Source organism: Pseudopipra pipra, chromosome 13 (assembly GCF_036250125.1).
Source record: "Pseudopipra pipra isolate bDixPip1 chromosome 13, bDixPip1.hap1, whole genome shotgun sequence".
Lineage (NCBI taxonomy): Eukaryota > Metazoa > Chordata > Aves > Passeriformes > Pipridae > Pseudopipra > Pseudopipra pipra.
The window spans coordinates 10787501-10810521 of NC_087561.1; the positions used below are offsets into that span (position 1 = coordinate 10787501).

Sequence of the window (23021 nt, forward strand, 5' to 3'; positions counted from 1 at the left end):
TGAGCCATGGAGGGATCCTGTGAGCAACACCAGTATGGATGCAGATGAAACACAGCAGTGCTGCCCAAAGCATGGCAGAGCAGAGGGGCACAGGGCTGTGACAAGGACTCACCATGGACAGTCTGTCTTTGTCCCCCACTCTTCCTTCCTGAGCAGTCCTAGTGCTGCTGCTCTGCACCAGCAGACTGGAGTTCCTGCTCCCAGAAGTGCCTCTCTGAAAAGAGCACTAACCTGCTCAAGGCTCACCAATCTTTAGTGATTTCCAAAGTGACAGTCACATTCCAGGCTCTGGTATAGTTTCAAACACTGCAGGAATTACTCCAGGTGTGGCAATTCCCCGGAGAACGCAAAAATCCCAGGAAAGATAGGGGACATATCATCTTCCCACTGGGCACCTTTTCACACAGGTCCTGCTGCTCAGAGGCACTAAGGGCCCATGCCCAGCCGAGGTTTCTCACCCAGCCACGTAACCACTTTCTGCATCCCCTTACCTCAAAATGCCTGCCGTGGGGCCGACCTGGGGCCAGCTCCCAGCGACACAGAGACAGCTGCACAATCGTGGATGCTCCAGGAGGGCGGGGCTGGTCCCAGGGCCCCACGCCCGATCCACCCTGTGCCCCCAGCCCGCAGCAGCATCTCCCCAGACCGGGCCGAGTGGGCCCTCACTGACCTCCAGACAATTGCAGCCTGCGGGGACCGCCCCTGCCCTGTCGCCCATTAGCAGGGGGTTGACTTCAAAGCGCTGGAGCAGCTGATGCTGCTGAGGGTGCTGCAGCCATTCAGACGGCTTTATTCATTAGTAATTAGGCAGGCGTTGTCTGGCATCTAGATTAATCCCACTTTTAATTATTTTGAAACTGTGTGAGATTTCCCAGGCATTAAAGATTATGTACGCGCTTGCTGATTCCACAGCAATTATTCTAATGTAATGATGTCTATTAATACGCTTCCCAGCTTGCCATGCCCAGAGGGGAAATTCCCAGTTTCCCCCTGTGGAGCACACATCTCTCATGCGGCATAACCCCCCTATCCACCTGCTTATGTGGCACAAAATAATACTTTTCATGTGCTCCACCTAATACTAATACCATTACAGAGCTGTTGCTGTATCAAGCACCAGGAATAGATTACAAAGGAGTTACAGATCCCTCGAGGCTCTGCTTCCCTTACAGTCACAGAGCAGTGGCTCCTGCTGCGGGGACAGGAGTGGAGACTCCACTGGAAAAGCTGGAGCATCCTTCCTTCCCTGGGAAACTGCTCCAGGTCTCACACCCAGCTGCCAGCTGCAGTCCACCTCAAAAAATTAGCTTATATTTGTAGGGCTTTTTGAAAGGAAAGGGTCACAACATTTCCATCCCGAGTCAGGCTAAACCATTTAACCTGAAATCAAAGGCTTAATTCAGCTTGTGGATCATTTGAGACCGTTACAGATTACCTTTACAATTTAAAGACAGCTTTTAAAAGAAGAATATAATTTCAAAGACATTGAACTGTGAGCTGAGAACCTCAAAACACAGAGCTTTGGCCTAAATATCTCTTGAACCCATCCTTTGCCACTATAGCTCTCATCATTCTCAAGCTTCATTTATCAGAAAATTTACTACTGACTGCCAAAACAAGTGCTGTGCCACTGACCACCAACTGAGGCTCTGGAGCTGAGACCTCATTAACACAAAGGGGCTTAAGTAAATGTTGTGCCAGGAGTCATTTGCAGCCCTCTGTCCATGAATGGCCATCAGAAAATACATATATTTGACATTAATCTCTATAGTTTATACAATTTATGTAGAGGTTTATGTCAACAACTGCTTGTCAAAATCCTTCCAAGTGAAAGCCTTATTTGCAGTCATACAAGGGAATACATAAATTAAATAGCTGAGGATACCAAAAGGCAGCGGCTGTATTGTCCTGAAAATGAACACTCAGCCCTCACTATAACTATTTTGATTGCTTTGCATATAGATTGTTTCAGCATTTCATTGCTCCCAAAACAAAAAGCGATATAACCTCTCCTGCCTGGCCTAATGCATCCTTGCAGAGCTAAACTGCATGACAGAGCTTCTGGGCAGAGACTATGGGTAATTTGGCTGATAGATCCTCTGGAAGCTCAGAGCCAAATTCGATTTCAGGTCTAAACTCGTCACTCCGTCTCTAGAGATGGCAGAGCAGTGATATTAGCATGATGGCAACGCCGCTGACTCTGAACTCAAGAAATGGATTAAATGAAATTACACTCTTCCCTGATGAGGCTCGTGGAACAGGGAGATTGCTTTAGGAAACCCAGAATTGAATTTCATAGGTAAGAGTTCAGACGCTGTGCTATTTGCACAGGAAGGTTTGGGCAGGCTGTTCCTCTGCGCTGCACGGAACCATAGCTGCCAGTGGGGCAGGAAGGACAGAGTGCCAGCTGCCCCCAGAGCCCAGATCCCACCCTTGTTCAGATCACAGCTTGGTTTGTCACTGCTCCATCCACTTTGGAGGCAGGAGATCCCAGGTCTCCATCCCAGCATCCACATTCCCACATGAGGAGAGAAGGACCCTTCGCTTTTCTCCTCCCACACAGTGCCACCTCAGCAGGGTCCAGCAATAGCCAAAGCATCCCCAGCTCCTCCCAAATACTTTGGAGACAGAGATATTTTTAGTAAGTGAAAGATTTAAATTTATCGCCTGCTTGGAAAATATTTCTCCTGCAGAAAATGTCTCCATAAGGATCACCTCTCCACCCAGAGCTGCTCTCTGTGCCTCCCTGGGAGCACTGGGCCAGTCCAGCAGACTTGGTCTGCAGCTGAGGGTTTGCATTAGTTTGACAGGTTCTCTCAATTATCTGATATTTCTGGCTCAAATTTAAGAGAGGAGATGTATCAAGTTTCCCTCTCCTTTCCTTACTGATTTCATGAACTGAAATAGCTGAATTGCATTGGTATCTGTCAGGTGTTATTCATGGCTCTGATAATTTTGGATAATGTGTGAATTAAAAAAATTATACAAAAAATACATCAGTTCATTTTACTCAAAAATGACATAATTGGAAGCAAACATATTACAGCACACTAAAATATATCATATGTTATATAAAGAGGTTGCAAAGGACAAAAATCAGCTGTGCAGTTCACCCCCAACAACCTTTGCGTACCAGGTACCCTTTAGGAAAACTTTCAGTCCCAAACTATTAGTCCTGAATGCAACCCTTTGCAAGGCCACACAGGTCTCACAGGTATCAACTTTCCAATCTTTTGGAGAGCAAAAGGAACCAAAACCATCTCCAGTGCAGCCCTTGGCTCCGCACTGACTACCCCAGGCTGATGCTGGGAGTGCCAATGGTGTTGACATCCCTTTCTATCCCTGCAAACTTAAGAAGCATCTCGGTGCTCAGAAGAATTTTCTTAACGTGTCTCCAGGCTTTTCAAAACTCACCGGAGGGTTTGAAAGTCACTTTACTCACTGCTGTAGCTCCTCAGTTTCTGAATCCAAACACATCCCCTCCTCTTCCATTCTTCCTCTCCTAAAGTAACAGTTTTCTCAGCTGTCAAAGTACTCCATTCCAAAGGCAATCCCAATTAGTTTTATGCCAGACTCCACTGCTGGGTGCTTTTTAGCTGCAGGGAGGCATCTTGCATGACCTCTATCCCATTAGCAGCTCCACCAGCAGCTCTCTCAGTGCAGTCATAGACCTGTCTATAAAGGCAGTCAAATGCAGGTTTGCTGGCAGACCTCTCCATTCCCCACTCCCCATGACTCAAAAAGGCTCACAGGGGTAAGATGTCCCTGCAGGTACTTGGAAGAGGAAGGGCAGCTCTGTCCTTGCAGGGGAATTCAACCAGGTCAGGGTAAGGTCTCCCACAGACACCTTCATGTCAACTGTCCTGCTGCAAGTCTGGTAAACCTGTGGATCTTTTACAACCACCAAGACAAAAATGCCTTCATCCAAATTCTAAACAAGTATCTTTATGGCATCTCTGCCCAAGAAAATGCTCAGAGGGCTGGAGAACCTCTGCTATAGAGACAGGCTGAGAGAGCTGGGGTTGTTCAGCTTGGAGAAGACAAGACTCTGGGGACAACTCAGAGCCCCTTCTAGTACCTGAAGAGGCTCCAAGAGAGCTGGAGAGGAAGTTGTGACAAGGGCATGGTGTGACAGGACAAGGGTTAATGGCTTCAAACTGAAAGAGGGCAGATATACACTAGATATTAGGAAGAAGTTCTTCCCTGTGAGGGTGAGGCCCTGGCACAGGTTGCTCTGTGGCTGCCCCATCCTGGAAGTGTTCAAGGCCAGACTGGATGGAGCTTGGAGCAACCTGGTCTAGTGGAAGGTTTTCCTGTAATGGCAGAGGGGTTGGAACTAGATGAGCTTTAAGGTCCGTTCCAATCCAAACCATTTTATGGTTCTGTAATTCTACGATACGATTTTTTCTATTTGATTTGGGGCACTATGGCTTAATTAATTCTTACCTGCTTTTGCATCCAATTCTGGTTTTGTCTTTTTTGTGTGTGTGTGTTTAAAAACGTCCCCAGGAATGATACAGCAGGATGCACTGGAAGTCAGTGGCTAGGCAGCCTCCTCCTGGAGCAAAAACAGAGGGTTATCACATAAAGGAAAAAAAAAATAATATGCATAAACACACATAATATGCATAAACACACATATATGCATAAACACACATATATGCACATAATATGCATAAACACACATATATAAGAATTCCTTAATGCTGCAGAACATTGACAATCGTACTTAAAATCACCAGAGACCGCAGCTTGTTTTTCTGAGGACTGCTCAGAAAAGCAGCCATAACTCCACAGTCACTCCTGAACCAGAGAAAGTCCACAGTGGCTTTGCCCTTGAAAGCTGTAGTTTAAATACACTTCAGAAAAGCCATGATTTCAAACTCATAACCTTGCTGTCAACTGCTATTTCATTCATGGAATTACCATTCATTCTGAACTGCACAGCTCCCAACACGCAGTCAGAAAAAGAAATAAGCACATGAAAATCAGAAGTCTGTAGTTAAATTTTATTTATCAGTTCTATTGTTAAATTACACAATCAAAGTCAGTGGATTGGCCTGTAAATCTACACAATAAGACAGCGTCTACGGTGGAAATCAGTAGAATTTGATATGGTTATGACAAAATGGTATCCTTATATTCGTACATCCCCTATATACAATAAACAGTATACACAAAGAAAATGCAACTAGTCTCTGTAAACCATGCACACCACAGCATAAAAACAAGATGCACCTCCTGCAACAGGCCTCCAGCTCGCCCACAGTTAAGTCCTGTTTACAGCAGTGCCTTTCAGTTTTATTTTCCCCCGTAAAAACCAAAATACAACCGAGACATCATATTGACAACTGCAGTTCTCATTTAAAAAAAAAATAAAATTGCTGTACATGAAGTTATTCTCTTCTTGAAGCTGCTAACGCAGGGTATTGGTTTGCTGCTGCTTTGCTCTCTGCTTGCCCCCGGCAGGATTTCTGCCCCTAGGCTGCCACACAACATCAGATGGAAAACGGCTTCCAAGTAACTTAGGCGTGGAGCCGTAAGATTGTTTTAAAGCCTTCTGCCTCATCTTCTGCCCCCCTGCCTTCATAGTGTATAGAGTATTACAGGTGAAAGGCAATAGTGCAAGTGAGCCTTGTAAGCATCGTGTCCACGGGGACACAGAGGGCCCTTTCCGGGTGCCTCCATCTGCGCACCCGCTCCGGGATCTCCGTTCAGTGCCAAGCTCGGGAGCGCTGCAGGCTGTGTATGGATTTTCTGAACTTGCTGAATGTCTAGCCCAAGCCTTGCAGAGGTTTTTTATTTTTTTGCATAGAGATTTATAGGAGCCCCTTGTACTACCTGCCCTGTCTGCTCTCCCTGTCGGTCTGGGTGAGGCCGGAGGGCTGTGAGTGAGCCCGGTCCGGCTCCAGCTCTGCACCCTGTGTCCCAGCAAAGCCTGCTTGGGAGCAAGCTGCTGCACCCCAGGCATCACAACACCTTCTCATCCCATGTAACTATGGCTATGGTAAAATTGGCTTCCATCATTTTCAGTCCTCGCTCATCTATCATTGCTAAGAAGGGCTCAAGAGCATAGGAAAAAAAAAAAGCCCTGTTCTTATCTGGTGTAGCAAAGATTTACTGGAAGTAAATCCTAATTCAAGTGTAAATCTACTTCCATTAAGCAATTCTCTTCATAATATTGCTGGGATTAGAGAGTTTTATGACTTTTTAAAGACACTACACAAATATCCGCAACATAATTTCATCTAGTTTATACCACCAATTATTAAGGAATGATAAATTCAGCATTATGTATTCTAATGGGTAAGAAAGACTTAAAATGAGACACTGTCACAGGATTATAATTTGGAATAGGCTTTATGAAACAAACATGAGAGTGTGCTGCAACTTTTCCAGAATGGTTAAAATCATACTGCCCTGAAAAAGTCTCAAAACAGTGTCTATAACATTGGCATTGAGTTCAGAAAACTATGTATGATTTTTTTTTCCTTTTTTTTTAATATGAGATAGATCAAGCTTAAAACTCTAAACAGCAGTAGGTAGAAAAAGTTTAAAATTTTAAATATTTATATAACTAGAGAAATTACTTCTATTCATTTTAAAAGCCAATATTATACATAAAACTAGTCAATAATTTTTCTAGACCTTTACTGTTCCCTTCATTGTCCATTCATTAACTTGGTAAATATCATAAGCAGTTGGTGCCCTTGAAAACACATTGTTAAAATAAAGATAAAATCAAAGGGAAAAGGTTTTGCTCGTATACTGTATTGTGAGAGTATGCTAAATGCTCGTTATTAGGACATGAGTTTGCTTCCCAGATAGATTTCAGCCGAGCATCATAAACATTTTCCAGCATCCCATTTTGTACTCATAGCTAATTTAAGGATAATTTTTTTCTTTCTTTTCTTTTAAATAAATGTCCAAGCAAACATTTCCGATGAGCCGATTTGGCTCCCGTATTTCATAAATAATCCAACAAACCTAAAAAGGACAATTTAATTACACGCTAAGATTAAGTGTTCCACGTACAGTACAACATTTACTGCAAAGGCAACTGCAAAGGCAACATTTTAACCTCTTTTTGCTTCGGACCCTCAAGAAGCGTCGTTTGTCGTCTCCGATTTGCAGGTTGGGGTTGGGTCCCGCTTCGTTTTGGTGCCCGGCGAGTGCCCCCCACTACCGCCGCCACCGCTCCACGTTCCCTATGTAGTCAGTGCTGGAGCTGTTCTCTCCCTGCTCCCTCAGGTGTGCCTGCTTTGCCCGCAGGATCTTCCGCTGCTCCTGGCGTTTCCGCCGCGCCTCCTGGTGCTCCTTCTGCCGCATGTACTGGTACCGCTGCAAAAACAGGTCTTTTGCATAATCGTACAATTCCATGTCTAAAAAATTGAGGGCCTCGATGCGCTGCTGAGTCTGCTTGTCTATCTCCACGCTGGAGGCCCTTGTGCTATTGTACTGCGTGAACGGCGAGATGAAGTTCATGTTGAAAGTCTTCTCAAAGAGATACTGAGTCTTGCGCTGGAATTCGGTCAGGCCGAAGAAGGCCATGCGCTTCAGGTTCTCCTTGGCACTGTCCAGCAGAACCTTATTTCTCTGCTCCTCAGGCATGACTGACAGATTGTAGCATCCCACCAGGCTGAGGTCGGAGAGCATGCGGACCTGGCGGTTGTTGGCCAGGTTGTAGGGGCAATCCATGAACTCCTGCAGGGAACAGCCCGACCAGTCGTCCCCCGTGTAGCAGCTGGGCAGCTCCTCGGTGGTTGGGGACCGGCCATCACAGACATGCAGGGACGCCTTCCACGTCGCTCCTCGCTGGACGTGGCGCCATTCGCTCAGGTATCGGGAGACGGGGTCACGCAGGATGGTGATATAGTAGAAATTCCTGCCAAGGGGAAAGGAAAACAGAGTGTTTAGTCCCGTGTGTCTCCAGCACACAGCGAATTAACGTTCAAAATCAATAGGAACCCAGAGATGCACTTCAGAGGCTTTCCGGAGCCCTGCTGCAGCGCGCTCCTCCGTGCGCTCACCTCTGCAGGGTGAAGGATGGCTGAACAAATTCCTGGGGGGAGTGGGAAGGTTGTTATGTACCTGCACACACACAGCTGACTCTGTTTAACAGGTGTTGCCTCTACAAAGGTGAGGGGAACCCAAAATTTCCCTCTGTGCTGGGCTGCCCGTGTGGCAACATGCTCCTGCTGGTGTCCCAGTTGATGCTCTCCCCAGACCTTGGAGAATAATCAAAGTATCTCCCAGGATGTAAGCCCCAACCCAAGCAGGACACAGGTAGCTCTGGCTCTTTTAATACAGGACTGCAATGATAAGAGAGGAGAGCTAAGTGACTAACAGGAAAATAAAGAATGCATTGCAGCATTTTGTAAGAGAAAAGGTTTCCAAGGGAGGTGCTGGCTTTGGTTTGGAGCAACAGGATGGTGGCACATGCAGGGCACGTGCTGCCTCAGGGAACCCATCAGCTGGAAAAGTTGCAAGTTCAACCATAGGTATAGCATTAAGAGCTCACTCTGGGTTACATATTAATATCCACCATCAAACACCATGTTGTCCACTGTCACAGCCTAAAGTCATGCAAAGGACATGCTTTTTGCACCTTCACTAACACAACCATGGCCTCAGCAATGGTGCTGGAGGAACACTGTCAGGATACCAGCTACCTGCTTAAGTAAATAGAATTAAAGTAGCTCAATAAGCAAATTGTCCTGCCAGGGAAGGCCACTCCTCCAGTACAAGGACACTGAGGAGTGTGTGCCCAGGAGCCCTGAGCCCTTGGGGTGTGATTGTCGTGTCCTTGGTGCTGTGTAAGGAGAAGAAGGATATTCATTTGCTTTCCCAAGTGGCATCATGACTGGCCACCCCTCAGTCAACCTTTTGTTCCCTATCGCTTCCTTCAGCAGAAAAGCCACTAGATGTCAATGTTTTACAGAAAATCGTCTCTGTGTGGACTAAAAAATGAATCGCAAGCACAAAAAGGATCCAACAGCACAGGGGAAAGGAAACCTGGAGAGTCACCATTCCTCTTCCTATTTAGAACATCCACACTCATAAATAATTGAGTAAGTAGAAAATACAATAAACATGCAAAACCAAATAAAGCCAAGCAGCCCAGTTCAGCATCAGTGGCTGGAAACAACAGCATCTCATACTCGGAGCCAGGACATCACAATTGGCACCATCACCATCCCCACCCTCATCCAAGTGCTGCTGCCACCCCTCCTGCCTCTGAGGGATTTGGCCACAGATTCACAGAACAAAAGGAGCCAAAACCTTGCCATGACCCCAAGGAAAGTCCTTTTCCCCAAAAGTGCCATTCAAGGATTTCACTGAGAGTCGTAGGTAACAGGAAGCAAGAACAAAGCTCACTTTCATGAGCGAGACCTCTACAAGACCTCTGTCTTACCTCAGCAGGTCTCTGGTAGCATTGGAGAACCGACCTGCCAAAGGAAAAGGGCTTTCCTTGAGCACCATCACCTTAACAAGTCACTCCCACAAGCAGGAGCTGTCCCTGGTCATGCTTGTGCCACAGGCTCCTTTGGTGCAGCAGCGACACAGCCTTGTCAGGGTCCCCAACATGGGAAATGGGGCATCTCTGGGGCAAACTCAATCCCCTTCTTTAAATTCTGTCAGGACTTCTCACCCTTGGATCTAGTTTATTGGGATACTGCACTAAAATAATGACCCAACCATATAGCACTAACCTCTGCACTAACTATAGCAACTAATATTCAGCAACAAACATCTGATGACTGAGGAGGCAAAAGCAAAGCCCTGCTTACCCCAGAGCTCCTTGTATGAGCTGACCCATCAGCAGTTCAGCGAGGCTGGGAGGAGAGTGGGGTGCAGGTACAGGGGTGCTGCCAGCTGAGGGAGAGGGCCAACCAAGCCATATGCTCTAAGGTCATCACAGAAATCAATGGGAAGTTAAGGCAAAAAGGGAAACAAATCCTGAGCCAAGATCGATCCAGCAAGCATTTTATTATAGTTCAAACCCTTCAGCCACTCTCCCTTTGTGCCCTTTGGTCACAGGCGGCAGTGACAAAGCATCTCCCTTGGCTGCTGTTGTAAAAACAAAAGAATGAATAAAAACTTGTGTGTTGGTGGAAGAGGCTGTGTCGTAAGGAATCACCGTCAGCCTGGGTGGCCGGCAGCCTCATCCCTCTGGATATCTCCATCAGCACCTGTCAGGGAGAAATGCTGCAGTCCAGGGAGACCAGGAGATGAGGCTGAGTAAAGATGCTCACTGGACTCTGCAGTGAGCCTGAAGGTGCCTGGTTGTCCCTCAGCACCCTGTGCTTGGGGATGCCAGGCCATTGGCAGGGCTACTTATGGGATGCCCCAGACGGAGCCCATGTCCTACCTGGCCTGAGCACCAGCTCCTTGCAACCATGCTCATTGCTGTTATTTATTCCATGTTGTTACTTCCCAGCTGAATCCTGCTTTCAAGAAATAACTTAGAGAGAGATGCTTTGTCAGCTGCTGGGCCAATCTCAGCTACATTGTGCATTTTCCCCCTTCTTAAGTCTGCCTATTAAAATTCTACTGAAAAAGGAGCTGACCCTTCTGGGAACACCAGCTTTTGGGTTTGCCCCAAGCCATTTCCTCCAAGTTAGGAATCATGGCAGCTCCAAGAAAGCAGCCGTGCTGCTCTGCATTCATCTGAACTGAGCTTCAAAAAGTCACAAAAGCTTTAATGCATCGTCAAGTCAGAGCCGTGCCAGAGATGGAATCGTCCATCAGCACTTTGAGCATCATTCTGCTGCAATGGGGAGGAAGACTCAAAGCTTTGCAATTATTTTTAGCTCTGTATGTAACAGCTTGTTCTTTCTGTCGTCTTAACAAGGGGGTGTTGAGCTCCTGCCCATTCCATGAAGCTTGTGCTTCAGAGCCCGAGACAACATGTTTGCAGGTAGAGCTCAAACTACTGTGAATCATCCCTCCAACTTAGAGTTGCACTCACCAGAAAAACAGCTTTTCTGTCAAAGTTGAGCTGGGTGCCCATGAAGCAGAAAACAAAAGGAGCTCCAGGGCAACTCACAAAGTAGGTTGACCCTGAAGGCATCAGGAATGTGAGATGGCGTGACAGTCATTTGTTTCTGGTATGTCCCTGAGCTACCAGGTGGCTATTCCCCTTTCCCCACCTCTGCCAAACACAGGGGAAGAATCAAAATCTGTTTTTCCAAGTGAGTGATTTTTTTTTTAATGAATCCTTGTATAAACCTTCTAATTGCATCATTAAAAAAAAAAAATTGAAGTCCAAGTGAAGAGGTGTGAAACCTCAGGGGATGACAGCACTGAGTAAAGCCAGAGATTTCAGAGTCTGGAGAAGCTGCCAGGGAAGGGATACCCAGGTACCCACACCACAGTGCTCAAGGGGCTCTTCATCTGCAGAGCTGCTCCACCGAAAAGAGGGGAGGAGGAGGTGACTCTGCTTAAGCATCCAGTGGGTCAGAATCTCCTGAAGTCAGGGTACACCTCATCCCAACCCCACTGCCCTGGCTGTTTAATTGCTTGTTGAGGTTGAGGGAGGCTGAAGGTCAGACGCTGGCAGCTGCCATGCCTTCAGCCTGGAAACCCGAGCCTGGCTTGATGGAGCTATGAGGTAAGGGGCTGGAGAGGGGAGCTGAAAGCTGAACATCCACTCACCATTACATCCATTAGCAAATGGATCAGTAGGTGAGGGACTGAGTGACCTTTTCCCATTTCTGCTCAGAAATGAGGCTATGGCAAGAAGGGCTTTGTAGGCTACAGGGGGTGAGAAACCTACAGCCTTTGCACAGGGAGCAAGGCAGCCCTGGGAACATCCCAATCTCCCCCCAGGCTATGCTCGGGGACAAACTAACCCAGGGAAACACAGCTTTAGCACAGGGCTTCAGAAGCAGAGCTATGATTTCCAGGGAAGGTACTGGGGCAGTCCCATTCACCAGGCAAAAGTAAGGTTATGTTTTAAGCTGGCTCGAGCACACCAGCTTGTATCTAGGTCAAGTTCATACAGATGATAAGCCTGGCTAGGACGTTTGGAGTTGCAAACGGGGCTTGTGCAGTGAATAGGAGGCAATTTTGAACAAGCATCTCCATCTCTTTGGGTGGAGATGGAGGCAAGGAAATATGGGAATGTTTCCTACTCTGGGAGGTTTTTTCCCCCTGGTCCATGGACTTTGCAGTACATTAACAGGGCAGTATGAAACCAAGATGGATATTTTGAAAGTTCCCCCTGAATGGGCAGGGGCAAAGGGACAGATGAGATTTGTACCACATCCAGCAGAAATGTAAATAAAATGAACTAAAACCCTGCAGCACAGATTCAGCATATCATGCAAAGGACTAAGGACTGAGCTACCAAAAAAAGAGAAATAATCATAGGGTTGGTGCTCTGGCACCAGAAACAATGCACAATCACCAGAGCCGGCAAGCAGCACAAGGACATTGGTGTCCTTCCCCCGTTCCCCACAAACTGCTCACACTGCTGAATGGAAATCCACAGAGCTCATTTATAAAAGAGTAGTCACATACTCATTCTTTCAAAAGCTGAGCAATCTGGGGTTTTTTTGAGACACCAACTTGTCTCACTCAGCTCATTTGACCAGAGGAAGATGCTCCTACACTGTGGCCACGTGCACAGATCTCCTTCTCTGCTGCTCCCAGCAGTGAACTGAAACTGTTCTGCAGGCAGGCTCCTGCACTCCCCCCTCACCCTAAAAAGCTCAGAAAATGTCCCCGCTTGGGATTATTTGACAGCAAAGTCACGGACAATGATGGAAGGTCAGGATCATGAACAGCATGAGTCTCACATTCCTTGTTCTGCTCTCAGAAACCCTCCCCGCACGGCTCTGAAGCTGCTGATGGATTTTAATCTTTGGCAGAGGGTCTCCCCGCCGATCAATCATTCCCACCACATCTCTCCGAGAAGTCAAACTCAATTACACCACGTCGGGTGCCGAGTGCTTCACTCCCAGAAGGTGAGGTTAATTCCCATCAAGAGTGGCCCACTGAGAATTTGATTTGCTAATACCGCAAATTGTTCCTCCAACAGAAATACCCCTGCTGCCTAATTTGTTGGAGGCAGGCATCTGTTTGGAGATCACTCAGAGAGAGGCAAAGCATTCATTTAATACTGTGACTCATTCAGATTCTTAACGAACTTTGTCACCTAGAGACACAATTAAAAGGACAGGGGTGAGCATCCTGGTGACAGCCTCTCCTGCCTCAACCATCCACGCTTGGAACCTCCCCTCAAAATGGGAATGCTTCTTCCCTGCCAAGAGCTGTTCCCACAGAGCACAACTCACAGAGATGAGGCCAAAATATTTGGCAAGCTCACTGAGGCAGCGCTGGGAATCAAATGTTTGCATCCACTCCAGATTGGTCCCAGATGCTTCGCAGCAGTGATGTGGATGGCAATGGCAGCAGCCGAGAAGCATCGCCCGTGGGCTTCCCGCAGTGCTCCCAGCGCCCCGGGCCCCACACACAAGGGCAACAGGCCTCACCTCGGAGTGGGTGATGAGCAAGGGGGGCTGTCATGCTCTCCGGGAGCTTCAGGGAGAAGATCTGATGCCCAGTGTCCCGTGGCTGCTTCCATGTCCTGGATCCACAGACCAGCTGCCCTTGCCAGATCCTCCCCTGCCACCTTCATGGTGCTTACAGGGTTATCTGAGCAGGTCTGCTCTCCTTCTCTCCTCTCCCCAGGGACCTCAGTGCAGCTCCTGCTGAGCAAACAGACCCAGGGCTGGCTCCTACTTGTTCCTACAAGACCTCTCTTCATTCAGTCATTCCAATTAAACTAAACTTCCAGCTCCGCCTCATCCAAAATTCAAAGTATAGTAAAATCTAGATGAACAAATCAATTAAAGAAGTGAAGGATACAGATTATGGGGAGGGAGAGGAGGAGGAGGAGGAGGAACAAACACCCCTTTTCACTGCAGCAGCCTGCAAAAGTACACGGACTATATTCTTTTACTCTGAGTCTCAGGGTGGCAGAGGCAAATCATGCATTAGCTCTGAACAAGGACCTCGGAGGAAAGGAGATAAGTATTTCAGAACTGTGAATTAAAGCCGTTAGCAAATGTAAATTTACATTTCCTCTAAGTAATCATTATGTTTTCACTTCTATCAGCACCCAATGAATCACAGAGATGTTTTGTCTAGAAACACTAATGGTGGGGGTAGGAAGCCAGCAGCCTACCCACAGCAACGGCAGCAGGAGAAAAGTGCCAGAGGAACCCATAAAAAGGAGCTGGATTTTTCAAGAACAGCAATTACACCAGCCCATCATTGCCTGTAAAATTACCAAATAGGAAAGATCTGCAGAAAAGAAGCATTTCAGGCACAGAGGAAGGCAGCGATTTTGCAGCTCAAGGTACACGTTCATTTATGTGCAGGCATGGCATATGCACACAAAGATAATGAAAATAAGGCTTTAAACAAGTAAAAAATATGCAGCATCACACACGCACACATGCTCCCAGCTACCCTCACGCACAAACTAATTGTCCACAGCGTTGCCTGTGGAGGGGAGAGCCGCCCTGCAGATCTGCCAGAGTGGTATTAATTTCATAATTGCCTGTATTATTAAAATCTCTGCAGGATACCCCTGCTCACAACCAATTCAGCAAGAACAGTGGCCTTTTTACTTTTTTTTTTTTTAGTGGAGCATAAAAAGAGAAGCAAGTTTCTGTTTTTAGACTCAGCAAACAGAAGAGTGACTCAGCCGTTGGCGCCAGTCCCCAATCCACTGCCTCCAGCCCAGAGTCTGGCACGGGAAAGGGTGGCAACGCTGGGCAGAGGGGCCCAGACTCATCCCACCCACCAGACCTGCTGGGAAAAGGACTGAACTTCCCCTTTGGAAACACCCATCTTTCATCACAGAGCAGCAAAGCTTCCCACTCAAGTGAGCTTAATTTATATGACAAAGGCATCTTGATGGAGGGCAGCAGTGGTGCCAAGACCCCAGGCTGCACATCGAGGTAAAACCAAAGGAAAGGAGAGAGAATGTGACAGAGGAGCATCAGCATAAGAACATGCCATGCTTCCCTTGAGCTGCAGTACAGGTGATGCCGGATTTGTGATGCTGGCGCTGGCAGCACACAAGGCCTTGGCTATGGAAAGTGCTTTTCTTGTCTAGGCTGATTATCCCTTAAAAACACAGGAGGCAGAGCTGAATTTTGCCCTTAATACACACTAGGAAAAGTAACAGTGTGAGCAACGTCTTTTGAAACATCGAGCTCTGAAGCCCACAGAGTACCAGGAGCACCTTCCTACTCCCAGTGTGAGGAACTGTCCCTGTCTCCTGGAGCTCACATCTCCCAGAGCTGCATCACACAGCATCTTCCAGGTGTGGCACAGCATCTCCCTGATCACAGAGCTCACAGATTCATTAAAAAGCACGGAGATATCCCAAAGCAAAAAGGAGCCCACTGCAACAGAGCTGGTGAACAAACCACAGGATGCTGCTATAAATCAGATCTGTACAACAGTATTTACCCCATCTAAATGCCGCTGCAGGAATTGGTTTCAACGTGTAACTGATATTTTTGCGGCGGCGAGGATCGAGGTTTGCAAAGCCTACACTCCATAAGCAGCGGTTTACAGAGAGGGAATAGTGGCAGTTTTTCATTTTCCAGAGTCCACTCACCCTTCCAAGAATCTTAATGCCTCATTGATTCATAATACAGTACATAAAGATTTCATTTTTTCTTGCACACAGTGATATATTATGGAGGCAATCTATTTTGCCACTGAAAAGTTTGCTTAGTAGAGAAATTTGGAGTTTTGACATTCAGGAAATTACAGTCATCTGTAAAGCACGATTGATATGCCAAGGCTAACATTTTCATTGCGCTTTTGGAGCCAGAATAACTACGCTAAAATATTTATTATATTCTAAAAAAAAAAAAAAAAATTAAAAAAAATCCAACTTCTTGTTTATAAAAAGCATATATTTAGCATTACAGAAAAAACTTTATCCTTCTATCCATATATATTTTCATATATTTTCACTACGTCTTAAATGCACAAAGCCCCGTACTCTCCGGCCGGATGAAAATACTTTTAATAATTGAATAAAACCAACACTTCAGAAAGGCTCTGCTGTGTCCTGTGCGTGCAAGCAGAGGGCACGAGCTGATGCATGGCTGCACAGAGCAGCACGAAAGCAGAGAAATGAGACAGGGGCTGCCACGCCAAACCTACACGATGCCCCCTGGGACTGGGAACACTTGTCCTGCCACCAGCCACCCACGGGGTACACGTGAAGCAGGAGATCACTGAACCCTGCGTGCTTCCCTTGTAAGTTTTGTAAGTTTTAATACGATCTAGAAGGAGGCGGGTACAGAGGGCTTCTCCTGTCTTAGCTTGACACGCACACTTTTCTTTTTTACGAAGGCATGAATGTGTATTTAGAAGTTGTGATTTATCCTATTTCCTGAGTACCCGTCACAATTTCCTAATCGCTGCTTGAACTGTAGTAACACCCCTCCCAATTCCTTTGTATATGAAAGTACCTACTATTGAACATCCCCGCCTCAACACTGGAGCTCTCAAGAAAAAGATCATGCATCAGCCCCAAGAGCTCTGCATATCCCACAATGGGAAATTAACTCCAGAGAGGTATTTATAAAATCATTTGTTACTATATCAGAGCTCAATCAATTCTCTTCAATAATACATAAAAGGAGGAGGTTTGGCTCACACGTAAGGCTGATGGTAATTCCTTCACAAGCCATTTGTAGATAATCTTCCCTACGCTGGTTAATACATCCCACGATAGGTTACACAGAAGTGCTTTTAAAAACTAAACTGACGATATATAGTGTCTAAAAAAGGCACATTAATGTAACTTTTTCTGCTTATCATAATTACCGGGCATATAGAAATCCAAGGAAAATCCTTCCCAGTCTTTCTAAAATTTTGTCAAAGGCAGGCATCTGTTGAAAACGTCTTTGCAATGTAACTAATGAGCTGATACTAATATATACTCAGCCTGATGCTAAAAGAGGGATCGAGGAATGGACAGTGTATTTACAGCTGCAACTTGCTACAGTTTTAATTTCAGCTCTCATTGATTCCACTGAGCACCATGAGACTGTATAATGAAGAAATCTGTATCAATTGAAAATACCAAGTGTGCTCCTGCCCCACTAGGGCACTCCAGTAATATCATGTAATGGAAGGGGATTCTCATTTAATTGAATTGGAAATGAAACACATATTAGCTAAGAAAACTTAATCAGTGCAATAATATTAAAATGGGCCACTCAGACAAACTATACTGATTAAGTCACTTGCAAACATTTCCGTAATCATCACTGAGACTCGTGGCGTTAATGATTTAACTCACTTTTCTACTCCAGGGAACAAAACTGTAATTTCATAGCAGACAATTAGAATATTTTAAACCCTCTCTCACACATTACAATACAGTCTTCTGGCAGAAGCACAGGACTAGATCCTGCAAGGATACGACCTGAGCTCTGACGTACAAGGAGGTCTGCATCTGCTGAGATGTCATCAGAATGTTTGATTTAAGACGGGACACAGCCCTGAAAGCACCTCGCTGGCTGGCCAAGTGTTTCTGAGGTTCTCACCGCAGTTCCTCCACAGACTTCATCTTTAATCCTGACTAGTTTCCCATGGCACAGATCGATGCACCGCAACACTGAGCTCCAACCTCCTCCCAGCAGACCAGGATTTTAAAAATCATGTTCACACACAGTTGACATAACTGGATTTTAAATTTTCATGGAACAGCATTTCTAATAGCAATGGACTACTTTCCACTTCTACTACTTTCTAACTCTAGCATGGAGTGCATTTCTAATAAAACTTTGTGGATGCATTTGTTGTGTCAAAGCTCAGCTGGGAGGGGTTTTGCATCAGCTAAGCAAGCAACACTAAGCAAACATTACAAGATGTGCAGAACATCTTGTTTCCCATATCTGCTAGTTCCACCCCAAACATTTAGCAAAAGCATGTTTTACTCAGTCTGAATTAGGACGATGTCCTTAGTAAGCCATGTTAATGGAAAATGCCACTTTAGCCTGTTATACAACCCTGAACCAATGCAGGGATGCATCCATCATATTGTACTCAGAGGAGAACCATCCACACAGTCCAAGTGTGTGATGTGTCAAGAAACTGGAGACTGAGTTGGCAAAACCTCATCAGATGCTTTCCTGGGGGTCAGCAACAGCACATTCAGCACAGGAATCAGCTTAGACACATAGCATGGTTTTGGATTTCTGATGCCTCCTATATTGTTAATTAATCTGTAGCATTCAGACAATAAAAATCCTGCTTGTGGACAGTCAAAAGCAAATTCAATTTTTGCATCTTTTCAGTGCCATGAAGCAAACTCCAGCCAAAGTGGCAGCTGGTCTGAGGCCACCATAAAGAGGAGAGGCAGCAACCTGGGCTGGGCAAGGAGAGGAGCCCAGCTCCTCTCTGTGCCAGCAGAACTGGCACCACTATGCAAAAAGCACCTGATTCCACTGCCCACAAACAATGTTACTTGCTTTACCTTTTGCTCTGGCTCTCTCACCATGAGGGTAGCACAAGCTTGGGTCAAGATCTGACCTTTCTGAGTGGCTTCTTGCTGTGTCCTTTAAGCCCTGAGCACCCAGCCCTCACCATCCACAGAGAACCAAGCAGGCAGCACTTTGAACCCTCAGCTGAAGGAACATCTTGCTTAGGTTAGCTGAGAAACCCCAAGCTGATTTCAGCTGAAGTCAAAGCTAACCTACCCCTGCCAGAAGAAAAACAGGAGAGGCATCACCAGCCCAGCCCCAGTATGATAAACCTAAAGCAAAATAAATCACATGACATTCAGGGTCATTCACTAAGGTTCACAGTTCCTTCCAAAAGAATCTGTCATTGCTCCTACTCCTCTAGCCTCCTACTCCTCTAGCCTCCTCCTCAAAATATGGAGGAAAAAAAACCAATAAACAGAAAAAACAGCAAAAAGCAAAACTCCTCTGAGCAGCAAGAGATGGTTCAAAACAGCATCATTCCTATCTGCGAGCATCTCTTGAATGATTTTCAGAAGACACAGTTCTTACTCCTCCATGGATTATGCTGGCTAAAAATCTGTGTGACATTTTAATTATCAAGTACAAATGTTACTGCAAGCAAGCAATGAAACAGATGGTGTCCTGAATTTTACAGTACAGCCACATTTTCCAGCTCAAATTTACAGTTCACCAATCAGCAGCTCCAAGTTCTGTCTCTACTGCATCTCCCTTATCCAGCTGAACCCCTAAAACCTTGTGATGCCAGGAGGGCAGCTTTGGGAGTGGAAATTTGACCCAAGTTTTCCTCCCACAAGCAAAGGCACAGTGCATTTATATTCATTGGAACTTCCTCATTGAACTCCACTCATATAGGTTATAATTCCCAAGATTTTCTCCTCTTCCCATCTTGTGTACTCAGCAGTCCTCCCAGAGGGTGTCCCCAAGGGGAAGGGACAGGATGGAACAAGTGTCCCTTCAGGATCTATCAGTGCCAAGTCCCACGTCACCAGGGAATAACAGAGCAGCAGAGCCAGAAGCTTTTCCATTCATACTTGTTGGTCTACCATCCTGCCAAAAAAACACAGTACCTGAGATAAGAGTTGCACTTTCACATGGTTATTTCCCTCCTCTTATAAAACATAAAGTATAATTCAAGAAACAAGAGCCACACAGGGGAACATCATCACACGTCATACAATGTGGAGGGGGACAAGCAGGATCTGGGACTACCTTCAGCTGATCACAACTCTACAAATGAACCTTTAGATGTGTCTGAGCATTATCCAGTACTGGATGTAGCCACAGCCCAGAGAGGACCCAGCTCAGGCTGGGTCCACCCTGTGGTTTGCACGTTTCTTCTGTAAACCCCATGTTGAACAATGGGGTGAACACTCATCTTCTGGATTTACAGCACCATGACAAATGTGCTTCTTATTTTGAGGAGTTTATAATCCAGTTCTGACAATGCACTAGGGAGAGGGTGTGGGTCCAGTGATTCCTGGGAGTCAGATGTAGCAGCATCCCTGGAGTTCAAGCAGCAAACATGGTGAGTTTTCAGCTGTCACTCCCAGCTGTGTATGGCCAGGCTGTGCCCTTGCCAGGCTGATGTCCTCATTGAACAGGCTCTTGATTTAATAGTCTGTGGCCAAACTGAATCCTGGAGAGCTTTCCTGATACTCCACTCCATTCATCTCCACTAAAGGGGAGCCACTGTCGGGGCTTATGGCATCAGTGCTGTAATTACCAAAAGGAAACGTTTTCTGGGAAGGTGTCCCAGAAAGCAATACACTGAACATTTCCTCTCACTGCTCGCAGTAGTGAGCAATAACTCCTCCTCTCACCGTCAGCACCAGGCTGGCTTCCAGCCAGGTCTCCAAGGACGGGCACCCCTCCTGTTGTGCCCCCGCACTGGCACAGCGCTGGGAACACCAGCTCTGCTCTCACCATTCACCCTTGTGCAGACACCCCTGGGATGTGGAAGTACTCCTGCAGGCACCAGACAAAGGGAGATGATGCATGGGCCAAGGCATAGTCCCTTTGGACCCCAGGCTTTTCCTGCTTTGTTTTGAAATGTATCCAGGAGCGCAGACTCGCAGATGGAGGGGCCAGCACCAGCTTTGCAGATGGACAGTGATGCTCGTCTCAGCCCGCCAGCCACAACAGCATTTGCCATGGGGGCTCTGTATCTTGCTTGCAGGTTTGCTCACTTAATCCAGCGACACGTTGGCATCCAGGGATGAGGATGGTGAGACCTATCGTGGCCCTCTGAGCCCACCTGGAGAAGCTCTTCCTAAAGGGAACCAAACAGGGCGCTTGTAGAGCTGAAGGGATCCAAGGACTGAGCTTGCCTTGGAGCAGAGGTGCCTTCACAAACACTTTCCAGGGAGCCCCTGAACACCAAGGAAAACCCACCTGGGTATTTGATTCCCAGGGAGAGAAGCCAAAGCACAGTCTGACATCCCCAACACCGGGGTACGTGGCCTGGTTTGCAGCAGATCGATGCTTTCACATTTGAACTCAGCAAACAAGTGCTCCAGAGCATGATGAAGTGCACCACAGCGGCACAGGCTTTGCTCTCAGTCACACTGGCAGCTGGATTGCTGCAATAAATAAACCTGAAAATCAACTGTCTGAGCAGCAACAGCCTCTTCCTAGGTCTCCATCCCTGGAGGGGTTAATCTAAAGTAATCTAATTTATTCCCAAATTGCAGGCAGCAGTGTCTTTTCCCATTTAGTAGATTAAGAAACTGTGCTCTACCAAATTTATCTGAACAATTCATTCCCATGGAATTACACTGGGTTTTGAACTGAGGTTGATATACTCCATTATATCTGCAGGCTAAGCAATCCACCGAGGAGCCAGATTAATACACAGCCAAATACCACCTGAGTGGGGGTTTCTGGCAAAGCATCTGTGCAGGAACATGGACAAGAGCAGTGGGTGTGAAAGGGCTCACAACAGCAGTGATTTGGGCCAGGGCTCAGGTGCAACAGCAGCATCTTTAGCTACATCTCCACCATCCTGTCATTAAAACAGCAGCACCTCCATAACTCATTTCAACATACTGAGATTGGGCTTCTCTTCACATTATTTTAAACAAAATGACACTTTCTCTAGACACTTAAATGCATCCTGGTCTCATCACATCAACAGAAGAAGCATATTTTTTCTGTTTATGTGAAAGGTGATATTGGATGCATCATACATTGCAATCATTTGCTGGCTTCCCCTCTCAACATAAATAAGAGGAAAGAAAGTCAGAGAAGAGAGATTTTAAAGATGATGTATACATATGCATGACCATTTTCAAACCCAGAACATTATTAAATTCTTTCATATATTCATGTGAGAACTGCAAAAGATTATGAAAGTAGAGATGCTATCGCTCATACTTTCCCAGAGCAAGAATTAGGGAGCTTTTCTTCTTAATAACAGCTATATATTTAAATACTATCTGTTTGGCCAAGCCCTAGTTAGTACTGGCCAACAGAGGTGGGGTGTACAGTTCACATCCCAACTTCATGGAATGGACCTGCCTACATGTCCAACCCAAACACAGGGCAAGACTGAGCAAGGGATATCTTATGGTTGTCAGAGCTTCGACCCTTTTATGGCTATTAAATGCCTTTAAATTCCTGCAGTTTCCACAGGTCTGAGCATCCTCTACCAAAAATACATCCCACATGCCCCACCCCACCCTTTCCCAGTTCTCAGAGAGCTGAGCCCAACCAAACACCGCCTGAACCGTGTTACCCAAAGGCATTGAGGAAATCTTCTGATTTGCAAGTGATGCTAAATTCATCTAAACAGCTTTATTTATGAGTGGTGTTACATCCCACTTCTTGGGGAGACAGATCTGCCACTAGAATTGCCTTTTCCTGCCTGCAGAAACTGTAACTCTGCATCAACATTACACAATTATTCTAAAAACATTATTTAGATAGTTCTATGGTAACGGGTATGTACGCCAACCCCAGTCCCACAGAATTTGCATAGTAGAATTTTTTATCATGCTTCTTAAAGATTAATAATTTAAAGCAAGTTGTAACTGTGCTAAGATTTAGTCTTATGTTTTCATCACTGCTTTATATTCTCATAAATATCCAACATTCCCAAGTATATAGGAATCTGAGATGCTATTCAAGAGGAAAAACTGCAACCAATATATCTTCCATTTATGGAATTGAATATAAGATCATATTCAAAGTGCTGCATTTACTGACTGATTTTGAATACATAAAATATATAGCCATTGCAAATTCGCCTTTCATTGCAAAGCTTTGTTCTTGTAGTGACATAACTTACTGCCAGATTAGAGCCCCAAGTACAGCTGGACCATTTTTCATGTTCTCCATTCCCACAAACACGACTGGGAGACAGGTCGTGCTCTCTATCAGGGTTGTGCTTAGCACACAGCAATATTGCAACACGTCCCATTAGAGTTATGTCTGCTGAGACTGTGAGCACAGACTTGGCTGCAGGCACCTCCTAATGGAATTACATAA

General features: G+C 46.0%; 1 protein-coding gene across 1 annotated transcript in view; it reads right to left on the reverse strand.

The window, feature by feature from the left end:
• Window positions 1–4995: 4995 nt before the first annotated feature.
• HS6ST2 (heparan sulfate 6-O-sulfotransferase 2) overlaps window positions 4996–23021 on the reverse strand; it is a 127563-nt gene continuing 109537 nt past the window's right edge. The window contains exon 2 of the mRNA XM_064670006.1: window positions 4996–7885. Within this exon, the coding sequence (XP_064526076.1) occupies window positions 7183–7885 (703 nt within the window). The 3' untranslated portion in view covers window positions 4996–7182. The remainder of the gene's footprint in view (window positions 7886–23021) is intronic.